This window comes from Rattus norvegicus, chromosome 6 (assembly GCF_021556685.1).
Source record: "Rattus norvegicus strain SHRSP/BbbUtx chromosome 6, alternate assembly SHRSP_T2T, whole genome shotgun sequence".
Taxonomy (NCBI): Eukaryota; Metazoa; Chordata; class Mammalia; order Rodentia; family Muridae; genus Rattus; species Rattus norvegicus.
Genome location: NC_141539.1, coordinates 31,486,378 through 31,507,459, shown reverse-complemented (window position 1 = coordinate 31,507,459; position 21,082 = coordinate 31,486,378). Strand labels below are relative to the sequence as shown.

Genomic DNA, 21,082 nt, shown 5'->3' with positions numbered 1-21,082 from the left:
CGATAGAGCCCCACACGCCACTGGCCACCCATTCCTGACAGTCATGGCCACTCAGTCTGGGACAGCTGTGTCTCGCCTTACATGAGCTAAATTGGGAACTGGAATGTCACAGCGGTGCCCCTGTGTCCCCACCCCCACAGTAACATTAGTCTCTCTCGGGAGGAACAAACAGTGCTGCCCGCAGAGCGAGCAAGAGGGTGGTTTGGGGAGACAGGAGGAGAATCTCACAGGGAGAGAGAGATAAACTACAAGTGCCTGGTGAGGGTTCCGAGCAGACAGAGTGTCTGGAAATAGCCCAGGGAGAGAGGAGCTGTTAGAGGAAGGGACAGGAAGCACCGCTCTTTCCAGAGGGAGCAATATCAGGGATCCCAAGAATCTACAGTCAGCCTAAACTGACAGCGGAAGGGCGCGCAGGCAGGGGGAGAGAAGGCCAGCAACAGGGCCACAGCAAGGCACCAGAGCACCGCGGGATGAACTTCACGGTGGGTTTCAAGCCGCTGCTGGGGGATGCACACAACATGGACAACCTGGAGAAGCAGCTCATCTGCCCCATCTGCCTGGAGATGTTCTCCAAGCCCGTGGTGATCTTGCCGTGCCAACACAACCTGTGCCGCAAGTGTGCCAACGACGTCTTCCAGGTGGGCTGGGACAGGTGGGGGACGGTGGGGGACAGGTGGGGGTCGGTGGGGGACAGGTGGGGGACAGGTGGGGGATGGTGGGGGACAGGTGGGGGTCGGTGGGGGACAGGTGGGGGACAGGTGGGGGACAAGTGGGGGATGGTGGGGGACGGTGGGGGACGGTGGGAGTCGGTGGGGGACAGGTGGGGGACAGGTGGGGGATGGTGGGGGACAGGTGGGGGGTGGTGGGGGACAGGTGGGGGATGGTGGGGGACAGGTGGGGGATGGTGGGGGACAGGTGGGGGATGGTGGGGGTCGGTGGGGGACGGTGGGGGACAGGTGGGGGACAGGTGGCGGATGGTGGGGGAGAGCCCACCCCTGGGAGCCGGTGAAACTGCCCTGGCTGAGAGGCAGGAGAGTTGAGGGTCCCAGAGTAAGGTCCCAGAGTAAGGTCCCAGAGTCAGCATGAGTCAGCAGCTACCCTGAGGCTGGTAAGCATAACCTGTGTCTACAGCAACTAGAAAGTGGGGTCCACCCAGCACAGCAGAAACTGGAAAGGAAGATCGATGGTCTCGCATGGGCTTAGTGGGAGCTTGGACTAGATTTCATTCATTTTGAGGCTTTTATATGTATATGTATATACATATACATATACAAACACACACACATATGAGAGAGAGAGATAAATTTTTTTAAACAAACTCTGGAGAAAAGATCAAGGATATATTGAGATCTTTCTCTCTCTCTCTCTCTCTCTCTCTCTCTCTGTGTGTGTGTGTGTGTGTGTGTGTGTGTGTGTGTTAGCTAGTGTGGCTACCAGACCTCAACTTGAGTTTGATTCCCAAAACATAAATGATGGAAAGAGAGAACTGACTCACAAAAGTTGACCTCTGACCTTCACTTATATGAACACAGACAGACAGGCGCACACACACACACACACACACACACACACACACACACTTTAAACAATAACCTGGTGTGGTGGTGTATGTATGCCTGTAATTCGAGCACTTGGGAGGCTAAAACAAGGGGATTGTCATTGTTTGGTTTTGTTTCTGAGTCAGGGTCTCTGTAACCCTGGCGGCTGTCCTGAAGCTCACTATTCAAACCGGGCTGACCTTGAACTCACAGAAGATCCTCTTGCCTCTGCCTCTCTCGTACTGGGATTAGAGACATCGCTGCCATGCTAGCAAGTGTCACCTTATTTACATAGTGAATTCTGATCCAACTTGGGCAACAAAACAAGACCGTTTCAAAAAGTAAATAAGAAAGAGAAAACTAAAATTAAAAATTGTTGGGGCTGGGGATTTAGCTCAGTGGTAGAGCGCTTACCTAGCAAGCACAAGGCCCTGGGTTCAGTCCCCAGCTCCGAAAAAAAGAACCAAAAAAAAAAAAAAAAATTGTTGGTAAACCGGTGAGAAATCCTTCCATACCAACAGAACTGTGTGTATTTGAGGCAGAGCCCTCTGTCCCTGAGGGGTCTGATAAGACACAGTGGGCCACAGCAGGAACATTCTCTCCAGTTTCACACCGGTGATCCTTCCTGACCTAGTAGGAGATAAATGGTATCCAGGCGACTTACAGACAGACAGACAGACAGACAGACAGACGGCAGAAACAAAATTGTACTTCCCAGAAATGCCTGGGTGTCTGTGGTCATGAGGCCAAGCATAACTAGGTGAAGTCACAGCACTATTTTATCTACACATCTCCAACGCAAAAACAGAAGAGCTGAGCACGGCTGCAAACCCAGCCCTTGGGAGGTTAAGGCTGGCTTGGGCTGCATAAGACGCTGTCTAGCCAACTAACTAACCAACTAACTAACTAACCAACTAACTAACTAACCAACTAACTAATCAACTAACTAACCAACCAACCAACTAACCAACCAACTGACTAACTAACTAACCAACTAACTAACCAACTGACTGACTAACTAACCAACTAACTAACTAACCAACTAACTAAATAAATAAACCAGAGTCCTTTATAAGTTCCTAGGCTTGCCTCCTGGCTCTGTGTCTTGGTAGAGGTCTGAGTAGTTTATGACTGCATCAGAGGTCAGGGAGAATGAAGGAACAGAACTCACATGTACAGACACCGGACCTCACAGATGAAGTAACCTGGATTCCTCAGAGCTGGCTCTCCTGGTGGGCAATCTGTGATGGGAACACCAGGAATACACTTCTTGCCAGGAGCCAGCCTGGGATCCAGCGAGGAAGGAGCACCACAGGCTGGAGGCTAGCCTGCTCTATGTAGCAAGTATACCTGTATACCTGTAGAGTAAGACCCGTCTCAAAAGAGGAAAAGATAACTGTCTGGGGCTGAAGAGAGGACTCGGTGGTCAAGAGCATTTGTTGCTCTCCCAACCAACCCAAGTCCAGTTCCCAGCATCCACGTGGTGGCTCGCAACCATCTGTAACTCCAGTTCCAGGGGCTCTGATGCCCCCTTCTGACCCCCATGGACACCATGCATGCAGGCAAAATACATACACACAACATAAATCTTTAAAGTAGAAGAGTAAGAGTTCTCCCTCCTTATCACAGTGTGAGGAAATGAGTTGAGCACAGATTCCCCTCCCCCCTCTTCCTTCCTCTGGTGCTGTGGTTAACCAGGGCCTTGTGTGCATGCATCCTGCCACTGACCTATACCACAAGCCCCATACAGGCTATTGTTTTTAAATATTTATTTGCCATCCATATGTGTGCACATGCCTGTGCATACAGGTGCCCATGGAAGCCAGAAGAGTGTCTTAGGTGCCCTGGGGCTGGAGTTGTAGGTGTTTGTGAGCGATTATGTAGGTATTGGGAACCAGACTCTAGCCCTCTGAAAGAGCAGCGTGTGCTAGCAACTGCCAGGCTGCCTCTCCCACCTCCTCAGTGGATCTTAGCTTCACTGAGATTAGGCCTCCAGGTTTCTTGGTACAGCATATTTGAAGGCAACGATTGGGCTAAGTTAGGACATCATAGCATGTGTGTATGCCCCATCTGTCTTCTGCTCCTTCACTGAGTAGCCAACACCCCAGAATTTCTCCTTCCATTGTCCTCTTCAGGGTTCCTTTTATTCTGAGCATCTAAACTTGCTATTGTTTGGGACTAGAGGCCTGGATTTCTCTGTCTTGGGGCCTAGATTGCATGTTGTTCTGACCCTGTCTCAAACCAACAAATAAAACACAAATTTCTTGCCACCTGTGGTGGTGTACTCCTGTAATCCTAGTATCCAGGAGGCTGAAGCAGCAGGATTGTCACGAGTTCGAGGCCAGCCTGTGCTGCATAGCTAGTTCTGTGTAAGTGGCTATGCCTCCCCATGGCTCACGTTGGGAGGAATAAGTTTTCTCCCTCCACTCTGTGGAAGGCGGGGATTGAACCTCAGGTCGTCAGGCTTGGCGACAGGCACCTTTACCCACTGAGCTGTCTCCCTGGCCCTGAGGTATCTCGCTATTAGAAGCCAAAATATGTGAAGCCAAAGAGAAGTTTAGAAAACTAAGAAAAGTATTCTGTAAAAAGTAGCCCAGAGCTGGACATGGCAGCACATGCCTTTAACCCCTGCACTCAAGAGTCAGAGACAGGTGGGTCTATTCCAAGTTCCAGGCCAGTCAAGACTCTGTAGCGAGACCCTGTCTAACAAACAAACTCGAGAATGTTGACTTGAGAATAATAAAGTTTGTAGCACAGACTACGAATAGCCTTCCTTCTTCCAGGCACAATATCAAAGCTCTAGAAAGCGTATCTGGGCCCAGAGAGATCTAGGAAGATTTGGGGACAAAATCTGTGCAGGAGCAGGTGCAGTAGCACACACTTGTTGGTGCCGCTCAGGAGGCTGAGGTGAGAAAGATCACTTGAGCCTGTGAGTTTTGAGTCCCATATTGAGGACAAGGAGCCAGGAGTTAACGGAGGACTCGCCTGGTTCACACAGAGCCCTGCACCAAGCAAACCAAGTGTGCTAGCTCACGCCTATAAACCCAGACTCGGGAGGTGGAGGCATGGTGAGTTTGAGGCCAGCCTGGGCTACATGAAACCCTGTAGGCCCTCAAGGTTCTATGATGGTTCTGTAATCTGGAGCACAGCACCCAGCATTCCTCAGGGAGCTAGTGGACAGCACAGTCCCTGGTGCTTTATTTGGGAGGGCCTGGGGGAGGCTGACCCAGTTACCCAGCTGCACCCCCTGTCTATTCATCCCAGCTCAGTCTGAGAGATGAGCATATTTCATTTTTCACACATTGCCTCCACATTTTGACAAGTCTAGGCATAATCAGATTGTCTGTTTTCTAAGTACGGTGACAAGAATAGGACTTTTAGTTCCTCCAACTTCAAACCACTAAGGGAAAAAAAAAGCCTTCAGAACATTGCCTAGAAAGTTAACAGTTATGAACACGATGCCAGTATACCACATTTAAATTTTTATGTGTACATTTTTTTTCAAACACCTTGGAAGTTTGTAGCATGGAAAATGAATCCACTGCTAACTTCCGATCTTTAATTCCCTTCACCAAATACAAACAGGCATTATCATTCTCATACTTCTGAGACTTTCTAGAAAGCTCCGTGCTTAGCTACATGCTTGCTCATGTAGATACACATCAACTAAGCCCATCTTTTTTTTTTTTTTTTTTTCTTTTTTTCGGAGCTGGGGACCGAACCCAGGGCCTTGCGCTTCCTAGGCAAGCGCTCTACCACTGAGCTAAATCCCCAACCCCAAAGCCCATCTTTTTTAATTAGTTCCTCATCATCCTCCCCCTCTCCCTCCTCCCCCTCCTCCCCCTCCTCTCCCTGCTCCCCCTCCTTCTATTCCTCTTTTCCTCCCTCTCCCCTTCCCCCTTCCTTCCCTCCTCTCCCTCCCCACTCTTCCTCCCCTCCTGTTCTTCTTCTCTCTGCCCCTCTTCTCCTCCTCCTTCTTCCTTGTATGTGTTTTGAGGCAAGATTTCTCTGTGTACCCTGGCTGTTCAGGAACTTGCTCTGTAGACCAGACTGTCCTTGAACTCAGAGATCTGCCTGCCTCTGCCTTCCAAATGCTGGGATTAAAGAAGAAAGCCCAACCTTATTTTTTAAAAATTGTCCCATATCCATATGTTGAAGACACAGTATGTCTTTTGTTTTGGTATATGATTTGGTTATTTTATCTTTAAGTACATATTATTTTTGGTGGGGCACATGCATAGAAGTCAGAGTAAACTTTATAGTGTCAGCTCTCTCCCACTTTTGCCTGGTTTCTGGGAATCAAACTCAAGTCACTAGGGCTGTGGGGCAAATGTCTCTTCCCTTTAGCTCTGCTGGCTCTATTTTAGCTTTTTGAGACATCTTATTCTGTAGCCCAGGCTAACTTTCTGCCTTAGCCTCCCAAGAGCCCGAATACAGATGTGAGCCACCACACCCAGCTGTGCTTCCTGTTTGAGGTAGCAGCACAGTGTTATGACCGGGCCACCGTCTATTCAATCCACCTGCTAAAATGTTTAATGTTAGTGATCACCCACTGTTTGCTGGGGGAGCTATGATTGCTGTGTTCAGCTGCGGGTGGAGCTCAGTTGGTAAAGTGCTTACCTAGCACACACAGAGCTCTGGGTTTGAAACCCAACACCACATAGACCACACGTGCTGCTACACATCTATAATCCCAACACAAGAGGTGGAAACAGGAACCAGAAGTTCAAGATCATCCTCGGCAATGCAGTGATTTGGGCGAGAGCCCGGGCTACACACGACACTGTTTTGTTTTGTTCTTTTTTTCCAGGGGCAATTGTTGATCAAGATTAAGGATTTGAGGGAAATGTCTATGATCTAATCCTGGCTCACCTAACATAATTATCTTCATTTTTGCCTAATACTTTTATCATTGTTGCTTGAGATAGAATCTCACCATAGCATAAGCTAATCTGGTACTCACTATGTAAATGAGGCTGGTCTTGAACTCGTAACTCTTCTCTTGCCTCAGTTTCCCCAGTATTTTCATAAACCAGATTACCTTCAATCCCTCTTCTCTCTACTATTCTACTCGGCTGCTGTTATTATTCTATTTAGAGCTGTAACTCTCCTTCCCCCTAATCTGAAACAGAAAACTTCAAAATATGGCATTAACCCCTCTAATTTCTCCCCCTCCCTCTCCACACCTGCACCCACTCAGCTACCAAAAATTTTGACGAGAGCAAAGCTGTTGGTGTGGGAATTGGACACAAACATCTTCCCCTGTGTTTCTCTATTTGTAAACTCTATTCACGTCCAAGCTACTTTAAAGCCAGCCTTCAGTGTATTTTTGTATCTGCCTCCGCTTTGCTGTGGGCAACTTGTTTCTGAGAAGCAACCTGTTGTCATTTAGCAAGAGACCAGAAGGAACAGGAAGGAGGAAGGCAAGCCAGGGAGAACTTTACACACATAGGAAGCTGCAAAGAGAAGCCTTCTGGACTGTGGCTTTGTTCTGTGAGTGTAGAGCTTGCCTAGTGTGCATAAACCCTGATTTTGACCCCCAGCATTGCAGAAATGAGGCAGAGTGGTGTAGTGGTTCATAATTGTAAACGCTGTACTTGATAAGTACAGGCAGGAGGGTCAGAAATGTCACAAGTCATCCTTACCTCTACATAGTGAGTTCGAGGCCAGCCTGAGCTATTAAAGACAGTGTGTGTGTGGTGTGTGTGTGTGTGTGTGTGTGTGTGTGGTGTGTGTGTGTGTGTGTGTGTGTGTGTGAGAGAGAGAGAGAGAGAGAGAGAGAGAAGAGAGGAGTCTGGGAAACGTCTGCTCTGCTTAATTTATAGCTTTTTAAAGTTTTATTTGTTTGCTTGTTTTACCTCCCGACCGCAGTATCCCCTCCTTCCTCTCCTCCCATGCATGCACATGTGGAGGACAGAGGCTGACAGCAGACGTCTTCCACTTAGGGCTTGTATGGGTGATCACATTTAAAGCCTTTCTCATCTGCTATCAGGGTCCCCAGCTGACGACACATTCTTCCCTGCCTCTCAGTCCCTGGGTCAGGAGTGGACCCTTGTTTCCCAGCTCCAGGTCTATGCCTTTCCCTCCTCTCGAAGACAACATTTTAGCTTTAAGTAAGAACTGGATTTCCTATGGCTGGGCCACCTTTCACCAGATGTCTTCTGCCTATTCTATCCCTGTGCTTTTTTCCAGTGTGATCTAGGCTCGCAAAAGCCACAGAGCCAGCAGGTCGGGAGTGGTAGCCTCCAACACGGGTGACTGAGCTTGTGTACCATATTAGCGTTCTCTGGGTAACCAGGGAAGAGGGAAACACTATGTGTGCACCTTTGCCAGAGTGACTCGATTGATAGAACTTCTCTAGACAGACTACAGAGGGACCAGAAGGCATCGTGCAGGCCTTGAGAGAAAGGTTCAGACCATGATGGCTGCACCAAATCCTTAAACAAAGCCTAGAATTCAGCTCCTTCACCCCATTTTTTGTTGGTTGGCCCAGGGTCTCCTGTGTTTCAGGAGAACCTTGAACCCAGTCCATACTGGAGTCTGACCTTGAACTTCTCATCCTTTTGCTTTTACCTCCCAAGTGCTGGTAGAGGCAGTGCCTCCCACCTCACCCAGATCACATGATGCTGGAGACCAAACCCAGGGCCTTGTGCACATCAGGCAAACACTGCCAACTGAGGGACATCCTCAGACAGTTTTCTTCATTCTTCTTGTTTTCCGTGGTCTTGAGGATGGAGCACACCAAGTACCAGGCTACAGAGCCTCACCTCTCAATCCATTCATTTCCTCTTAACTTTCACGTGAGAAGGGGAGCGGCTATTTCATACCCCATGGCTCTATGTGATCATCTATTTTCCCATAGATTTAAGATCGTGGACATTTCCTTCATGTTCACGTTGTGCTTCTTATTTCACTGGGCGCCTTCACAGACATGATTCCACTGAGTGCTGCTATGCCTGTGGCAGGAGAGAGAACACTGAATACAGGTCACAGTCACACGAAGGGACAGGGTAGGGACATTCATCCCCGTGTCCTGTCCTGTTTCTTAGGGCGGTGGGATTTCCACTACATATCATGGTGGCATAAAATGTACTTTACGGGGCTGACTCTGAGCCAAAGACGACAGTTGTGGCATATGACAGTCAGCTATTTCTCAAGGTAGCAAGATAAACAGAAATGGAAGAGCAGATTTTGATAACTGAATATTAATTAGGTGCAGAGATCTTTTCCCAGAATAGAATCTGCCATATTTTTGAATATTCCTTAAGGTTTCCATCAATACCCCTGAATCTAAAATTTCTACTTGTGATGAGGAAATTTAGGGACCTACATACCGGGCAGAGAGTAATTCCTTTTCTTGTCCTGTGGACCACCCAACTTTCAGTCTGTGAAGTCCACGACCCTTTCTACACTTGACCTTAGACAAAGGCCAAGAAACAATTTGTGGTTTCATTTCTTCTCTGGAGACAGAGTCTCACCATGTAGCCTTGCCGGTTGACCAGGCTGTCATCGAGCTCACAGAGATTCACTCTGCGTTCCAGAGCTGGGATTAAAGGCATGCACCATCACCACCACCAGCGGGCGATTTCCCAATTTTCATACAAGCTCCCGTAGCCTCTCCATCTCCTCAAGTGGTTTTCAGCACCTCTTTCTTGGCAATCTGTCTATCCTGACTTCAAACCCATCCCAAGTGGCACTTTCAATATCGGACCCTGCAAACTGACAATAGTTTTCTAAGGTTCTCCCAAACCTTACTTGGTTGGTTCTTTTTTATGGCACTCTAGCGCCCCCTGCTGTTCCCGAGTAGTCTGAGCATTGAATTTTTTGAACAAACGAATGGTTTTAGTTCTGTGTTTGATCTTTTCAAACTCCAGAGTCCCTGTAAGAAATTTGGAAATTGGGGCTGGGGATTTAGCTCAGTGGTAGAGTGCTTACCTAGGAAGCGCAAGGCCCTGGGTTCGGTTCCCAGCTCCGAAAAAAAGAACCAAAAAAAAAAAAAAAGAAATTTGGAAATTATATAGAAGCGATTGTGTGTGGTGCTGCACACCTGTAACCCAAGAACTTGGGAGGTGGAGGCAAGAAAATCGGAAATTCGAGCTGGAGTTTAAGGTTAACTTGGGTTACCCTGTCTAAAAAGAAAAGAAAAAAGTTGCTGTGACAACTTTAATCTCAGAGAAAGAAAGATAAAAGTCAAAAGAGAGAGGGGAAAGAAAAGAAGTCAGATACGCTGACGAGCTGTACCTTTTACTCAGATTGCATTGCTGTTGCCTAGGGAACGATGCTGGGATTGCAAGCATGCGCCGCCCCGCCCAGCTTTCCCATGGGTTCTGGGTTTTGAACTCAGATCCTCGATCATGTGAGGCAAGCATTTAAACTCGCTATCTCAGCTCGCGCTCGCTCTCTCTCTCTCTCTCTCTCTCTCTCTCACACACACACACACACACACACCTGTTTTAGCAGTTGCCTGACCTCGCTGGCCCTGCCTGCCTTCTTTGGACAGGCTAGGTGATAGGTGAAGACATAGTTGCTGGGAGGCCCCTCTCCTCCCTCAAGCTTTTCCTGAACATGCTTCATGAGTGCCAGCTTTAGTCAAGTAATTTAGCTCCCTCCAGGACAAACAGGCCTCAAGGTCTCTTGCTACTGCCTCACCTATTTGGGTTCTAAATATTGATAGGGTATTGTATCGAGCAGGAAAAACAAAAACAAACAAACAAACAAACAAACAAACAAAAACTATGGCTCTCACTTAAAAAGGAATTAGAAAGTTTATTTTGGAAGCGAATATGAGTGACGAAGACTTGGGAAGACAGGGTCAAGTTATCCCAACTTGTTCCAACATGGTGGGAGTTACTTGAAGGCTCTCATCAGTTTAAGAAGTGTTTCGATGGCGTTTCCATTTTATCCTGTGTGTGTACCTTCTGTGTGGGAGTCAGAGGTGTAGCGGCTTCCATCATACTGGTCCAGGGGATGGGACTCAGATCACTGGGCGACCTTTCTTCTCCCTGGTCCTTATAAAGTATCTACAGTAGCAGAAGCAAAAAGTTGTAAATGAAGGCACTTATGAAATACTTTAGTGGAGCTCTGCAGCTGTGGTGCACGCCTCTGATCCCAGCACTTTGGAGGCAAGGCGGATGGAGCTCTGTGAGTTTGAGGCTAGCCTGGTCTACATAGTGAGTTCCAGGATAGCTAGAGTTGCATAGTGAAACAGTCTCTAAATTAATTAATTGATTAAAAATAAAGTATCTTGGGCTGGAGAAATGGCTCAGCGGTTAAGAGCACCCGACTACTCTTCCAGAGGTCCTGAGTTCAATTCCCAGCAACCACATGGTGGCTCACAACCATCTGTAAAGAGATCTGATGCCCTCTTCTGGTGTGTCTAAAGACAGCTACAGTGTACTTATATATAATAAATGAATAAATCTTTTAAAAAAAAGTATCTTAGTGGAAATCTCAAGTAAGGGGGTTAGAGTCAAGTACTGAAGACTCTGGTAACAGCCTTTGGGTATCATAGATGACATTTTTAATTGGGGGGGGCAGTAGCGGAAGCTAGTGGTATGTCTGTACATTACAGAAGGAATTTGCCGAGTCACCACAGAGATGGATATCAGGGCAGACACAGAGGTGAGCAATGAATGGCCATTAAGAGAACTAAAAGCCAGATAATTTGGCTGTGGACCTGCAACAGTGCAACATTCTAACTCCCCACACTCATGGCCGTTCCCAGCCAGTGGTGAAGAATCTTTACAATGGGCATGGCTCTCCAAAGCTTCTGACGTCAGTTCACACCCGTGACCAGACCCTTTAAACATTCCCTAAACTTGCCAGTGTTCATAAAATCCTTAGGGGAAGTAAGAAAGACGGGTTACCCGCCCAGCCTTCAGTAATCTCAAACCCTCCTGTTCCAGCTCCGTGACTTTCAAGAAACCCCAAGAAGAGCTGTGTTTACAGCAGAGCTCTCTGCTCTCCACAAACAAAGCTATCCGGCTCCGTAGGGCCATGATTCCTGCCTGGCCACCGGAGAAAAGAAGGAGACTCGGAGCACTTTGGGGGCTCTGTGTGTGATGAAATGGTGCCGTAGCCACCAAGAGTCTTCTGATCCTACATCCCCGTTGGCACACATGGATTTAGAGACCCCAGGAGCCCCCCTGTACAAAATTCTCACAACCATGCAAAGTCAGCAGTGACTACTGTTTCCACTGTTTTCTACGAGGTCACGAGTCTCTAGTCCAGTGGCTCTCAACTTTCCCAATGCTGTAGCTGAGGATGACCCCAGACCTCCTATGGAGCTGATCCTCCTGCCTCTACCTCCCAAGTGCACCACTATGCCCCTGGGGTTCAAACCTAGGCCAGCACTCTACAACTGAGCCACACCCCAGTCCTGGTTGCAATTCCTCGGCCCCTGTTCAGCATTTGATCTGTGTGCCTCTTCCTAGTACTAGAGAGAAGCTCTATTGTGGCCCAGTGTTTTATCCCAGTATTTGGGAGACAGAGACAGGTAGCTAGACATTGGAGGCCATTTTTGTGTATATAGAGTGTTTGAGGACAGCCTGGACTACCTAAGACCCTGTGTCAGAGAAAGGGGGTGGGGCAGATCTGGGAATTGGGGGAGGCAAACCTATAACCCCAGCACTTGGGAGGTCAATGTAGGAGGATCACGAGTTCAAGGTTATCTTCCATTCACGTGGAGTTTGCAATGAGCTTTATGATCTTGCCGAACATACCTGCACACGCACACACATGCACACCACCTTTCATGTGCTCACAAGGGTCCAAGCTGGAGGACACTAGCTATGCTGCCAGTCTCTTGCCTACAGTCCACACTCCTGTCAAAGCCACATGCTGGACGCCATGTGAGGCTCTGCATGCAGGGACACTCGAGCAGAGGCAGAGGAAATCATTTGTCAGACTGTTGTCTGGGAACACCAGATGCAGAGAAGAGCTCCTGTGTCAGCCCACCGACTGCCTTCCCTGTCACCTCACTACATCGTTGTCCTGTCGCCTGTCTTCTCAGGCCTCTAACCCTCTGTGGCAATCCCGGGGCTCCACAACTGTGTCTTCAGGAGGACGTTTCCGCTGCCCATCTTGTAGGCACGAGGTTGTCCTGGACCGGCATGGCGTCTACGGCCTGCAGCGGAACCTGCTAGTGGAGAATATTATTGACATCTACAAACAGGAGTCCTCCCGGTAAGATTCCTGGCTGCCTGCCTCTCTGGAGGGAAGAGCCTGAACCCTCGGGGATAGAGGAGTTGTCTCAGGGCTTTCATTGCTATCATGGAACAATGTAGGAAGGAATGGTTTGTTCGGCTCACACTTCCACATCATAGTCATTACTGAAGCCAGGACAGGAATTCAAAAATGGCTGCAGGAACCTGAAGGCAGGAGCTGATGCAGAGACCGTGGAGGGGTGCTGCTTACTGGCTTGCTCCTCGTGGCTTGCTCAGCCTGCTTTGTTAAGGTACAGAGGACCACCTATCCAGGGACGGCCCCACCCACACTGGGCTGGACCCTCCCTCCCCACTAATGACTAACTAAGAAAATGCCCCACGGGCTGGGGATTTAGCTCAGTGGTAGAGCGCTTACCTAGGAAGCGCAAGGCCTTGGGTTCGGTCCCCAGCTCCGAAAAAAAAGAACCAAAAAAAAAAAAAAAAAAGAAAAAAAAAAAAGAAAATGCCCCACAAGCCTGCCTGTAACCCCATCTTATGGAGACATTTTCTTGAGAGGTTCCCTCCTCTCAGATGACTTTAGCCTGTGTAAGCGGACATTCCCCCCAGCGCAGGGAGGAGGAGACAATGGGGAAAGGAGAGAACCTAGGGATCCTCCAGGGAGCCAGTGTTCAATCTTACTCCCTCCTCCTGGTCCGGGACCAAAGTCCACCTCAATGTCCTTGACCTCATCACCCCCCATGACTTCCTGTCCCCTGGAATGGACTCTTCCTGGATCCAGGCCTCCTCTGAGCATTATTTCCCCAAAGTGAGAGCGCTGTGTGTGTAAGGTGCCTACCACTGGTCACAGCCTGACTCCCTGACGGTCGCTCTGTCTTGCCCCTGACCCTCAGGCCACTGCACTCCAAGGCTGAACAGCACCTTATGTGTGAGGAACATGAAGACGAGAAGATTAACATCTACTGTCTGAGCTGTGAGGTGCCCACCTGCTCTCTCTGCAAGGTCTTTGGCGCCCACAAGGACTGTGAGGTGGCCCCTCTGCCCACCATTTACAAACGCCAGAAGGTATGTACTCAGGGAGGGATGGGAAGGGGGTTGGACAGGGCAGTTCTCACTGTACTTAGGTAAGGGGTAGCTGAGCAGGGCAAATCCCCAGCTCTGGTCCTGACTCTGCACATGACCCTGAGGCAATTGCCTGACCTCGCTGGCCTTGCCTGCCTTCTCTGGACAGGCGAGGTGAAGACATAGTTGCTGTCGTCACAGCATCAGCTAATTAATACCTGACGGGAGCCACTTCAGGACCGTATCCACCAAAGGACCAGATGCCCTCAAGAGTGTGAAACCACACAGCTAGCTTCTAGATATGCACGGTTTTAAGATCACAGTAGCTGGCCTCTGAGAAGAGAAGGGCATCCTAGGAGGGGTTGGGAGGGCAGGGCCAGAGAAGTCCTGTAGACAGGAGAGATGCCACTCCTCAGATGACCAATGCTGGCACAGTTCTGGCTAGAGATGGAGGCTGTGCCACAAAACCTGCAAAACGTGTACAGGTAGAGGTGTGTTTGAGTCCCCAAACATCAGCTGGGGTTGAAGTCCCAGGATATCAAGGCAGTCAGCTGTGTCACCTGGCTTTTGACAAACAAATGCAAGTGTCAAGCTGGAGGAAAATACCTTCAGTGCAGGCCCTTAGATTAGGATCAATGCCACAATCTCTCTCAACGGAAGACACACAGAGAAATGGACCACATGAGTGAAGTTATCAGAAACAGTGACACTGGGGCTGGGGATTTAGCTCAGTGGTAGAGCACTTACCTAGGAAGCGCAAAGCCCTGGGTTCGGTCCCCAGCTCAAAAAAAAAAAAAAAAAAAGAAAGAAACAGTGACACTGTGAACCCTCAGGGAATTCAAAAGCTGATATTGAGAACGGAAACTTGCTATGTACACGGTGTTTTTAGAAGATAGAATAATGTCAGGTGTGGTCGAGCACTCAGGATGCTGTGTGGCCAGCCTGGGCTACATAAAGAGTTCCAAGTCAGCCTGGGCTGTATAAGGAAAGACCCTGTTTTAAAGAAAAATAAAGATGAAATAAAACAACGATAACAACAATAACGAAAGGTGGAATTGGAGATATAGGACACTTGCCTTAGCACAAAGCCCTAGATAGATTCCCAGACCTGAAACAGACGTATAAAATGACCATGTAACAGCAGCGGCCTGTTGTGGTGATGTACACTGTAATCTCAGTGACTAGGGAGGCCAAGGAAAGAGGATATCAGATTCAAAGCCAGTGTAGATAATATAGAAAGGCCCAATCAAAGAAAAACCCAAACCAAAACACAGGGAAAATAGATCTGAGAAAGAACTGAGTGGAAGCTAATAACTGTGGGAAAATCAGTAGACGGACCAAGTGATGGATTTCTCAGAAGAATCACTGAATGGAGGAAGAGTACAAACAGGCAAACAAGTGAAAAGGACAAACAAAAAATAGAATGCAGTAGCACCAGGAAGTGGCAGGTGGAGAATGGGAAAGCGGACACAGTCCTATTGGACTCCCAGAAGGACATGAATAGAAGGGAGCAGTGTTGTCTGAGTGGGTAGCCCCAAGACCTCCAGAATTAATGAAAGCTGTGACCCTGCTCATGAAGCATCTAGCCCAGAGTATGGTACATGGTGGGTGTCTAGATAGTGTCACCTCCCCAGCCCTCTAGATCGTTGCAGATGTCCCCAAATGATCCAGGTGGGACGAGAGGGGTTGGGGCTGGGACTTCCAGCTCTAACGCTGGCCCATGTGTGTGTGACAGAGTGAGCTGAGTGACGGCATCGCGATGCTGGTGGCAGGCAACGACCGTGTGCAGGCAGTGATCACGCAGATGGAGGAGGTGTGCCAGACCATTGAGGTAAGCTCGGGCTGGCAGGACAGAGGGGACAAAGTGGTCCGTTCAGAGTCTCCGAGATACACAGAGAAGAGTTCTTTGACTTCTGGTCAGGCTGGTCAAAAAGTTTCCAGACTCTAGCTCATGGTGGGTTGTTTTTAACCAGCTTGCTCCTGGCACCCAGCAGCTCTGTAACGTTGGTCACATTATTTCCCTTTCCCAGGCTTTCATTTTGTTTGTTTTTTTGCTATATTACATGGTGATGACCAGAGGGATGGAGGTAGGATGATAGCAAGTTCCAGGCCAGCCTAAGAGAATTATGGAAATCCTATTTCTAAATAAACTAAATAGGAGACTGAAGGAACGGCCATTCAGAGCCTACCCCACATGTATGTGATATATATATATCATATAAGTATATATATGATATATATATATGCCACCAAAACTAGATAAGATTGATGAAGCTAAAAAGTGCATGCTGAAAGGGACCGGATATAGATCTTTCCTGAGAGACACATCCAGAGCATGTCCAATACAGAGGTCAATGCCAGCAGCAAAACACCGAACTGAGAACAGGACCCCTTGTGGGGAATTAGAGGAAGGATTGAAAGAGCTGAAGGGGTTTGCAACCCCATAAAAACAATAGTGCTTGGGGCTGGGGATTTAGCTCAGTGGTAGAGCGCTTACCTAGGAAGCGCAAGGCCCTGAGTTCGGTCCCCAGCTCCGAAAAAAAGAACCAAAAAAAAAAAAAAAACAAACAAACAAAAAAAAACAAAACAAAAAAAACCAACAGTGCCAACCAACCAGAGCACCCAAGGACTAAACCACTACCGAAAGACTATACATGGATTGGCCCAGGGCTCCAACTGCATATGTAGCAGAGAATAGCCTTGTTAGAGCACCAGTGGAAGGGGAAGCCCTTGGTCCTGCCAAGGTTGGACCCCCAGTGCAGGGGAATGTGGGGGGGAGGGGGGTGGATTAGGGGGAACAACCATATGGGGGGAGGGGGAAGGGATGGGGTCTTATGGGCAGGAAACTGGGAAAGGGAATAACATTTGAAATGTAAATAAAGAAATATATCTAATAAAAAATAAAATTTCAAAAAAAATAAGTAAATAATTGAGCAGGGTGTGAGAGCCCCAAACTATAATGGCAGCACTCTGGAGGCTGAGACAGGGGGATGTCTCATTCAAGGCCCACTTGATCTTGTCTCGAAAATAAGTGGGACGGGAGAGACTGCCCAGTGATTGAGACAAGGTATTGCTACAGCAGATGACCAGAGTTCAGTTCCCAGCACCTGCACTGCAAGGTCAAAACTGCCTGTAACTCCCAGCTTAGAGAATTCAGTCCCTCTGACCTCTGATCGCCATGGGCAAATACACCAAGCACATCGTATACCCAATTGAAAATAATGCAAATAAAATTGTGGCAATAAATAAATAAGCAAAATAAAATGACATAAATGTGAGAGGCATGGGGAGGAGGGGTTTATAGAGGATGGAGGGAGAGAAAAGAGGCTGGGACGTGAGATTATATCAGTGTATATATTCATTTATCAATGAATACATTTAATTAAAATTATGTAATGAGAAACAATTACATACCTTATTATACATAGTTAACCAAACATATTTGAATATTGTGGCAATATTTCCAGTAAATTAATCCTAGAAATTTAGATTTATTGTTTTACTTTCGATTATGTGTGTTCCTGTGTGTCTGTGTATGGGCATGTACACACTAATGTTAGCATGCATGGAGGTCAGAGGAGCTTGTGGATCCTTTGCAGTTACAGGAAGTTGTCATTTAACAAGAATTCTTGGAACAAAGCTTAGGTCCTCTGCAAGAGGAGGACAGACTAACAGCAAAGCCCTTTCTGTACCTCTCTAACCAATGTCTGTATTTTGAAATAAAGCTTAATTTCATAACAGACAAAAAATTACTTGTATTTTAATTTTGGCTTTTGAGACAGGGTTTCTCCATGTAGCCCTGGCTGCCTTGGAACTCCCTCTGTAGACCAGACTCCTAGAGATCTGTCTGCCTCTGAGTTCTGGGATTAAAGGCTTGGGCCAAAAGCGCCCGGATCAACCCAATTAACTTTGAAAGGTGATGCTTGTAGTCACACAGTAGCCACTCATTTGATTTTCTTAACAAGGAAGTGAAAATTCGTTCAAGACAAAGCCAAAGCCAGCCGCGTGGTACTTGGCTCCCAGTGAAGCAGCCTTGAAATTCTTTGACACCTTTGTCATCCCTGTTAACTGAAAACATCTGAGCTGGGTTCTGTGTCCCTAACTCAAGGTGTGACCCTAGCCAGATCGCCTTCCTTCTTGGCTTTCTTAAGTGGGGAGAGGACTAAAATGCCCTGCTCTCGCAGCTCTGGGGGTGCTCAGGAGAGACCTTCTTCATTCAGATTTGCTGTGGTCTTTCAGGACAACAGCCGCAGACAGAAACAACTGTTAAACCAGAAGTTCGAGACCCTGTGCGCGGTTTTGGAGGAGCGCAAGGGCGAGTTGCTTCAAGCGCTGGCTCGGGTGCAAGAGGAGAAGCTGCAGCGCGTGCGTAGCCTCATCCGCCAGTACGGAGACCACTTGGAGGCCTCCTCTAAGCTGGTGGAGTCCGCCATCCAGTCCATGGAGGAGCCGCAGATGGCTCTCTACCTCCAGGTGGGCGGAGAGGGAGGGCGGAGGGCCTTCAGGGTGTCGGGACTCAGGGTTTGGGGAGCGGGGGGGTCAAGTCTTCCCTCCAGAATTTCCACCACCTGGGAAAAGTCACTTTTCCGAGTCGCGCTTCTCTCTCTCTCTCTCTCTCTCTCTCTCTCTCTCTCTCTCTCTCTCTCTCTCTCTCTCTCTCTCTCTCTCCTTCTTAATGAATCGGGATATAAATCCCCTCCTACCCCGCAAGAATTCGTGAGAGTCGGAAATAGGGCTTTGCCAGGGCTGGCCCAGTCCTCACCTTCGTCCTCTTTTTCTCCCCTGCAGCAGGCCAAGGAGCTGATCAACAAGTGAGTGGACTGCTCGGTGGGAAAGGAAGGGACCCTGCGGATTCTTTCCTTCTGACCTGGGAGGGGCTTGAGGGAGAGGAGGAGTCCCCCTGCTGAGCCCTTGTGGCCATCATAGGGTCGGGGCAATGTCGAAGGTGGAGCTGGCTGGACGGCCGGAGCCAGGCTATGAGAGCATGGAGCAATTCTCTGTGATCGTGGAGCACGTGGCGGAAATGTTGCGGACCATCGACTTCCAGCCGGGTGAGGGAGCCGAGGGAGGGACTGTTTAGACGTGCTGAAGGGGTATGAGGTGGGCGCTATGGCCAGGAGAGCAGGGGCTCCACATCACCAGGCCTGCCCTTCCACCTAGGCGCCTCTGGGGATGAAGAGGATGACGAGGTGACTTTGGACGGGGAAGAGGGCAACACAGGGCTGGAGGAGGAGCGGCTGGACGGGCCAGAAGGTGAGAGTTGGACGAAGGTTTAGGGGTGAAGAGTAGTTAGCAAGCTCGTGGCCCCTTGGGTGACTGTCTTCCCGGCGATACCAGGACATGCCACTGTACAGGAACCTCAAAGCGCACCCCCTAGCGCTCTGAAAAGCACTCCTTTTCCCACGGCTTTGGGGAGCCTGTAGGGTCCGGAGTAGTGGAAATCCCGCTGCCTGGGAGCGTTGGCTGTCGGGAGGGCCTTGTTCGTTTGGAGCATCCACCCACCGAGCATTCCCCCCTCCCCCGGTTCAGGTTTGCACTGATCCGACTCTGATCCAGAGCGCACGCCCGGGAGCCAAGGGATGCTGAGGATCTGCGCAGAGACCATCGCGCTACCCATCTCGGCCTCCACCCCCAGGGATGGTTCTCAATAAAGAACTCATGTGTCCCACGTCCCACGTCCTCAGCTCCTTTCACTGCCCACTCCTAGGCTCAACTATAGAAGCAACCTCGCCATTACTCTGCCCTTTCTCAACCCCAGACCATCTGAAGGGGTGGAGGTGAAATAGTCCGAAGTGGCACCTCCTTTACATCAGAGGTGGCCTCCTGAGCCGGAGACCCTGAAAGGTGTCTGGGTTGGGGTCTCAGACCACCGAGTTCCGGGATTTGGCGGGTTGGGGGAAGGGCCATAGGAACTTTACTGATAGGCTGCCTCTCCCATCCCACTACGCATGCTTGTCTCTCCTACCGGCCTGGAGAGCCCCACTCTCCCAAAAGTTCTTACCCTACTGTGGTTGCCGGTGCCCCCTCACCCCTGTAACAGAAGATAGAGGCTAAGCTCTTGGGCAGTTTTATTAAAAAATATCCAGTCAGAGTGTTCAGGGTAACTCTGGGCGGCGCTGCAACGCGGGACTGAGCCAGCTCCGGTTGTGCGCGCTCCAGCCCCGGGGTAGGTGGGGGAAAGGGTCAAGGCTTTCTGGACCCCATACGGGGCCGATCACTTGCCCACCGAATCGAATATGATGCGGTTCTGCTCTGCGCGCTCGCGCTGGCTCTGTGTCCGAGCTAGCTCTAGCAGGGTCCGCAGCAGGTGGAAGGTGAGGTCGATGGACAACGGCGGGTCGTCTCGTCGTTGCCGCTCGCCTGCAGGCTCAGATCCCGCGCGGCGCGGGAAGCGCTCCGCTAACAGCAAGAGGAGTGCGCGGACACCTCCGCCCTGATTCCGCACTCCGGGGTTCCATCGCAGATTCGGATCCTGGACCACATTCGCCGCCGCAGCCGCTGGGCTCCACTGGCTGCTCTCCGGGCGCAGCTGAACCAGAAGCAGCAACGCTACCAGGAGCGTAGCGCGTCCCCTCTGCCTCATGGTGCCGCCTGCCCTGGACACACAGGGGCAGCATAGGGTGAGATGCACTTGGAGCAGTCACAGGTGACACGAGCCCCTTCGCGCACACGCCCAATGTCCCCGCTAGGACCCTCCAGCTGTTGCCTGGTGTCCACAACCTGCCCACCAGCCCAAGGCGCTGTGCCACTCCAGTTCCACCCCTCCCTCCTTTCCCTCCGGGCAGGTCAAAGTGGGTGGGCTTAGTGCAGAGTCCTGGCGGTAAGGGAGTCTGGATCGTTTGCTCCAAGCCACTCACAGGTTATCGGAGTGTCTATCCAGTGCAAGATGGAGCTCCAGTCTCTGTCCCCGGGGACGGGTTGAAGACGCCTTGGGGAGCACGGGGTCGGTCCCGGGACCGCCGCCAGCCTTATATAGCACCGGGACAGCTCCGACTGACGTCAGCGAAGAACTGAACTGATTGTAGAAACAGTGACACTGGCAGCTTCGAGTCCAGTAGCTTCGAGCCCCCAGAGGGGCACGTATCCTGACTTTGTGTCCCTGGAGCTATCTTTGGAAGCACCCTGGCTGTAGAGGGAGAGGCTGACGGAGCCTTAAAGATAGATCTTTCCGGATGCAGACAGAGTCCTTCCCACCACCAGCCTCTCCACAATAGGATAGTCAGGGGTTGGTTTCTCTGCTCAAGTACGGATTGGTAGGATTGTGGAGCTGTCCGTGGTTCTGAATTTCTTCACGGCTAAGAATCTGGGCAGAAGTTCTGG

At 49.7% G+C, this 21,082-nt stretch overlaps 2 protein-coding genes across 2 annotated transcripts; one reads left to right on the top strand and one right to left on the bottom strand.

Annotated features, from left to right (window-relative positions):
• Positions 1–286: 286 nt before the first annotated feature.
• Trim54 (tripartite motif-containing 54) lies at positions 287–19,434 on the top strand. The gene is made up of 9 exons (NM_001013217.1): positions 287–638; positions 12,550–12,722; positions 13,594–13,765; positions 15,498–15,593; positions 18,002–18,235; positions 18,551–18,573; positions 18,689–18,813; positions 18,923–19,015; positions 19,292–19,434. Exons 1-9 carry the CDS (start codon positions 471–473, stop codon positions 19,300–19,302), a joined length of 1,095 nt encoding a protein of 364 aa, NP_001013235.1. The 5' UTR covers positions 287–470; the 3' UTR covers positions 19,303–19,434.
• Positions 19,435–19,823: 389 nt separating this feature from the next.
• Positions 19,824–20,654, bottom strand: Ucn (urocortin). The gene is made up of 2 exons (NM_019150.2): positions 20,620–20,654; positions 19,824–20,358 (listed from the first exon to the last, which is right to left on the bottom strand). The coding sequence occupies exon 2, from the start codon at positions 20,343–20,345 to the stop codon at positions 19,977–19,979; it is 369 nt and encodes a 122-aa protein (NP_062023.1). The 5' UTR covers positions 20,346–20,358; positions 20,620–20,654; the 3' UTR covers positions 19,824–19,976.
• Positions 20,655–21,082: the final 428 nt, after the last annotated feature.

Excerpts from the sequence above, each read along its gene's own strand:
- Trim54 (NM_001013217.1), top strand. The coding sequence starts at position 471 with ATGAACTTCACGGTGGGTTTCAAGCCGCTGCTGGGGGATGCACACAAC. Across the intron at positions 13,766-15,497 it reads CCATTTACAAACGCCAGAAG|AGTGAGCTGAGTGACGGCAT; the intron begins GTATGTACTCAG and ends TGTGTGTGACAG. Across the intron at positions 18,814-18,922 it reads GACCATCGACTTCCAGCCGG|GCGCCTCTGGGGATGAAGAG; the intron begins GTGAGGGAGCCG and ends CCTTCCACCTAG.
- Ucn (NM_019150.2), bottom strand. The coding sequence starts at position 20,345 with ATGAGGCAGAGGGGACGCGCTACGCTCCTGGTAGCGTTGCTGCTTCTG.